We start from the raw sequence: 6,000 nt of genomic DNA on the forward strand, positions 1-6,000 counted from the left end.
GGGTGCATCTGGCAGGATCTGTTCAGACCCCTCCTTCTCCTTCCCTCCCCAGGACCTGAAGAAATATGGTGCCACCACGGTCGTGCGAGTGTGTGAAGTGACCTATGACAAGACCCCCCTGGAGAAAGACGGCATCACTGTCATGGTAGGTGGGCAGCAGGATGGGCACTGGGGGGGCTGCCCCAACACCGCCCTTAAATATCTCATCCCTTGGGGCTGTTCAACACCCCAGTAGCCCAATACAGTGTCACACTGAGGCAGCAGCAGAGTTGGAAGCCCAGCTGAGCTGAGCTGAGGCTGGTGCTTTAAAAAGAGAAGTGCTGCCCACGCAGCCGAAACTGTGACTCACCCGGCTGAGTCGGCAGCTGCCTTCCCTGCCTGTTGCTCAGGCTCTGAAACATCCAGGGATGAGAGCGCCTGATCCCACGTGGAAGATGCGCGTGGTTCTCATTACCCGCGGCGTTATCTTATCCTGGGGGGTGCTGTGAGGGTTTTTTGCTCTTCCAGCAGCCGGCTGGTGCAGCTGGGGGGGATGAAAGGGAGCAGGCAGCAAGCTGGGAAAGGCAGAGCAGGCAGCTGCCTGGGCTGTATCTTGGCTGATAAGTAATTGGAGATGATGTCAGGCATGATAGCCCTGCCAGGGAGTTCAGCTCCAGCTGGGAAGTGAGGCTCTGCTCATTATTTAGGGAAGGGTTTGGAAGTGCCTCGTGTCTCCTGGGGTGGTCCTCTGTGTGTAGGACCTCTTCATATAGCTCTGTCTGTACAACGTGTATCCTAGAGAGGAGGCTCTATCTTAGATCCTCAGGGATATAGGTGGATAATCCCGTGGCTCTCTAGATACAGATCCTCCAGATGCAGATGTCTCTAGATATAGATGCAATCTGTGTCTCTACAGGATATATCTTGGAAAGATAGCTGTATCCTACATATATAGAATCCGTATGTTGGAGACCATATCTGCTCACTTAGACACCAAAGTCTGCATTTTACCCCGTTTCTAACTGGAGCCTCCAGTCTGAGTTTCTATATCTAGGATATATGTACCTCTTTACATCTCTTATGTCTCTCTTATGTGGAGAGATACATATCTAGGATATGTTTTATATAGAGAGTTAGAGAAACTATACAAGACACTGAATAGAAATTAAATAGCTTCTATATCAAAGTTTCTATAACCACATAGAAAATATATAAAGTAAATCAAGAGATATCTATAACCTGTTTTTCTATAGATAGATGTATTTCTGCAGATACAGAACTATCTCTATAATTATATAAAATCTCTGTATATTTTATATATATATATACATATCATGGTATATATTTTTATTTGGTATACACAGTTTGTTATATTTTTTATCTGTATCCTGATATATATATTTGACATATAAACATATATTGGTGCACAAGTCTGATGAGGAGCAGCTGAGGGTGTTTAGCCTGGAGAAAAGGAGGCTTGGGGAAGATCTTATCTTCTCTACAACTCCCTGAAAGGAGGTTATAGCCAGGTGGGGGTTGGTCACTTCTCACAGGTTACAAGCAACAGGACAGGAGGGAATGACTTCCAGTTGCTCCAGGGGAGGTTTAGATTGGTTATTAGGAAAAACTTCTTCACTGAAAGGGTTGTCAAGCATTGAAACAGCCTTCCCAGAGAAGTGGTGGAGTCACCATCCTTGGAGGGGTTTAAAAGACCTGTAGATGTGGCACTTGGAGACCACATCTACATGGTTTACTGGTGGCCTTGGCAGTGCTGGGTTAACAGTAGGATTTGATGATTTTAGAGGGCTTTTCCAACCTAAACAATTCTATGCTTCTATATATAGACCATATATAGGTCTATATATGGAGAAGAGAAGGTTCTGGGGAGACCTTAAAGCCTCTAAAGGGGCTGCAGGAGAGCTGGACTATTTACACAGGCATGTAGTGATAGAACAAGGGGGAATGTCTTTAAACTGACAGAGGGCAGATTTAGATAAGACATAAGGAAGAAGGTTTTTATCATGAGAGGGGTGAGGCACAGGTTACCCAGAGAAGCTGTTGGCTGCCCCATCTCTGGAAGGGTCCATTGCCAGGTTGCAGAAACCTGGGATAGTGGAAGGTGTCCCTGCCATGGCATGGGGCTGGGTTAGATGATATTTGAAGGTGTCTTCCATCTCAGCCATTCCATCACAAGATGATGCTGTGGTGTGCTGTGTCATCCCTGGTGTGAGCCCCTGACCTGCACTCATGGTTGCAGGGAGGCCATGGCCTTGCAGGAGGAGATGGCCTTGCAGGACAGGCACAGGCCAGGCAGGTGGCTGGCTCGAGCACTACAAATACCCTGAAGAAGCCCAGCATGCTCCTTTACTATCAAATCCCAGCAGAAGTCACACCACCTGTTCAAACGCTGCAGTGAAGCAGCTTATTTTGCCATCTCACACCAAGGATGACTCCAGCACAGCAGCTTAATGACTCACCCCTCAAAATCTAGGATTAGGGCCTGGTACCCCCCACCCTTTGGGGCTCACCAAGCCACATTCTCTCCAAGTGATGCTGCCCTTCCTGACTCTCTCTTCCACTGCTGCATAGCCAGTGGCCAGGCTCCTCCTGACAAATCTGTTTTGGGAAAGAAATCACCATTTTACAACACCCCTCATAACTGAGCCCATGGCTGAGAGGTATCAAATGCAGAACCCATTTGACCAGCTTCCTCATCGTGCTCCAGTTTTGAAGCCCTGCAACTTGACAATAAAGCTCAGAAGACGGGATTTCTTTTTTTCTTTGTCCTTTCCTGAAGGATGGTATTTAAATGGCCCCATTTGGAGTGATCTCCCTCCCTTTGACTCTCTCTAGGGCTGTGCTAGTGGGTTGCAGGAAGCTGAATTTCAGCACTGCATCAAGCAAGCTCTGAGATTTCAACCATCTTCAAGCCACCTTCGTTCAAATCCCCTACAATGTGCTATGAAGTGCTGGAATTAGGAGCTGGCGGGGGGGAGGATGGGAACTGCATCACCCCAAAGCTCAGTGAGGTCATCTGGATGGGGAATGGAGCATGGGGTGGCCATCCTGGTCTGCAGAGGCAGGAGGTCATGGGGACCATGTTGCAGATCCTACAAGTGTTCCTAAAGGCTGAACCTGCCATAGAAGGTGGAAAGACTCCAGACCTGGATTTGTGTGGCTTCAAACCCTGAGCCAAAGCAGTCAGGCGCAGATGATGCCACAAAACAGCCTACACAGAGCTATGCTGTGAGCCCAGTTCTGGCACTCTTCTACCTCCCTGCAGCTGAGACCCCAAACACCATCACTCTGAGTGAAAAACAACCCCTTAAAGGTTTCCCCCAAAGACTTGACAGAGTTTCTCTCTTCCCTACCTTGCAGGATTGGCCATTTGATGATGGAGCGCCTCCTCCCAGCAAGATTGTGGAAGATTGGCTCAACTTGTTGAAGACCAAGTTCTGCGAGGACCCCGGCTGCTGCGTGGCCGTGCACTGCGTGGCTGGCCTGGGGCGGTGAGTCTGAGCCCAGCACCCCAGCTGCCACCCCTCATGAATGCAGGAGAGGGAAAACCATGCCAGCTCTCCTCTTTCCCTTCCCCAGTCCCCCTTTGAGCAGGGTTTTGTCCCAGCTGCCACCTCTTCACAAAGGCAGGAGAGGGACAAACATGGCAGTGGTCCTCCTTCCTTTTCCCAGTCCCTCTTTGAGCAGGGTTTTGTGAAACCCTAGTGGGAATAAGTGTTCATGGGGGGGATCTGCTACCTGGCCTTCTCCTTGACCTTTAAATGATGGATATCAGCCTCTGGGCTGTGTGACTGGGGAGTGACAGCCACTGCTTTTGCCTTTCAGCGCTCCCGTCCTTGTTGCACTGGCGTTGATCGAGAGTGGGATGAAGTATGAAGATGCCATCCAGTTCATCCGACAGTAAGTGAAGCAGTGTTGTGATGTTAGGGCAGAAAGTCCATCTCTGAGGGAATAGAGAGATCTGGCATGTCCTCCTAGGGTTTAGTTTTTTTGGTGACTCCTGGGTTGCTTTTCTCTTATTTGGGGACGGGTAAACAAGGTGTTGGCATGGAGTATCCTGTGCCTTTGCAGGAGGCTGGGGCAGCTGCTGGCAGCACCCCTGAGGGACTTTAAGCAGTCACCCCAGCTCTGTCCCACATCTCCTCTCCAGCTCTCCTTGTCCTGGGACTTGCTCCTAGGTGAGCGAGGAATGCTGCTGGGGTCAGTGCCTGTCTCCGTCCTTGGAGGGTGCACCTGGCTTCAGCCTCCAAAATCCCCTCCTGCTTCAGGCAGGGGAGCTCAGCACCCTAACAGGGGTTGTTTGGGGTTGGGGGGATCTTGTGCCACACTTCTGACTGTTCTGGCATTTCTCTGTCCCCACAGGAAGCGCAGAGGAGCCATCAACAGCAAGCAGCTGACATACTTGGAAAAATACCGACCAAAGCAGAGACTCCGATTTAAGGACCCTCATAACCACAAGAACAAATGCTGCATCATGTAACCTCAATGACCTCTTGCCAAAATCCGTGCACAGACCCCCAGGCACTCGCACACATCCCACCCCCTCACCTCTTCACCCAGCCCTGCGCTCCCCACGCGCCGCCCCTCTGCCAGGGCTGGGCTGGGGACATGGAACATCTCCATTGTGTTCCAGCACTCACAGCACACTCGTCTTGCTGGATCCCCAAAAAAGGCTGCTGTCTCCAGCTGCAGCCCTGAGGAGGGAAGGCAGCACTGCCCTTTGACTCTCGGTGTTAGCAGGCAATGAGCTTGTGTGACCGTTCTTCATCACCATCCTCCTCCCTCCTTTCCCCTCCCATTGCACTGAGAGGGGTGGACAAAGGGTGCTTGGTTTGGGGTGATGCAGGCAGGGCTGTGCCAGCTGAGAAGGGATGGGGTGCATAAGGCCAGAGCACCCCCAGAAAAACTTCCCCACCTCTTCCCCATAAATAAGGGCTGCAGCAGCAGGGATGGAGGTGGGGATGGCACAGTGGCCTCGGGGGGGAAAGTGATGATAGTGGGGAGAGGTGATGGGCTCTTAGCTCAGTGACCCTTGTGACCAGGGGAAGGGCTGAGCTAAGACCTCCAGCACCATTCCCTTTCTCCTGGCCCCTCTGTCACCTCACCACCTCCCTGTTGCCTCAATGCCAGCCAGGATGCTGCAGATGGGGCTCGCTAGGAACTTGCTCCAGTGAAGGCAGAACTGCTGGGAACCTCGGGGATGCCAGCAGGGCTTTGAGGCACTCAGCTCTGCTGGGATGCTGGATCAGTACTGGGTCCCCCAAAGTGTGGGGTACTCTTATTTATAGCTTCCAAATTCAGTGCCCAGGGTGGTGGGTTCTCTGCTGTCATGTCCCCATCCCTGAGCTGTGCCACAAATCCCAATTCTGGCTGCAGTGCCCTGGGGACACAGTGTGCCTTTCATGGCACATCCATGTCCACCACCACCACTGCATATGCTGGCTGAGGGGCTCGGCTGCAGCTTTCCTAGGGGATTTTGGGTGTTCCTGGCAAGAGCACATCACCTAATTTTGCACCTGCCTTTTCCATATCTGTACCAAGGCGCCTGGCACCCCTGGCACACACCCAGGTGGGGTGGGCTCAGAGCTGCCCCTGAGCTGGGACATTAAACATCTCTCAACTTTCTGCCTTTGAATGCTTACAGCAGTTGGAGCAGTGGGCACATAGGGGGTGTGGGGATGTTTTTTTTCTTTTAATGAGGATAAAAAGAAATTTGCTAATTAAAGGAAAAAAAAAAAACAACTTAAAAAATACCGTTTGTCTTCCGCACATCCTCTGGCATTTCTTTCTCCAATCACTGCCCAGTAGAGCCCAGGAGGTGACCCATGGTCCCCCAGACTTGATCCCCAGCACTGTCACAGCTGGCTGCCATCCACTATCACCAGGACATACATGTGGCCCAGGGCATGCTCCAGGTGGCCTTTGGGCTCGCTGCTGCTCACCCCTCAGCTGCAGAGCATCACAGTTGTTGGGACAAGGAGGGCTGGTCATCCACCTCGTTGG

General features: G+C 51.4%; 1 protein-coding gene across 1 annotated transcript in view; it reads left to right on the forward strand.

Annotated features, from left to right (window-relative positions):
* Positions 1–5,766, forward strand: part of PTP4A3 (protein tyrosine phosphatase 4A3) — a 39,034-nt gene extending 33,268 nt beyond the window's left edge. The window contains exons 3-6 of the mRNA XM_005516876.3: positions 53–145; positions 3,358–3,488; positions 3,823–3,897; positions 4,360–5,766. Of these exons, the coding sequence (XP_005516933.1) occupies positions 53–145; positions 3,358–3,488; positions 3,823–3,897; positions 4,360–4,477 (417 nt within the window). The 3' untranslated portion in view covers positions 4,478–5,766. The remainder of the gene's footprint in view (positions 1–52; positions 146–3,357; positions 3,489–3,822; positions 3,898–4,359) is intronic.
* Positions 5,767–6,000: the final 234 nt, after the last annotated feature.

Source organism: Pseudopodoces humilis, chromosome 1, assembly GCF_049639895.1.
Source record: "Pseudopodoces humilis isolate 2021_Gansu_Grassland_sample_001 chromosome 1, ASM4963989v1, whole genome shotgun sequence".
Lineage (NCBI taxonomy): Eukaryota > Metazoa > Chordata > Aves > Passeriformes > Paridae > Pseudopodoces > Pseudopodoces humilis.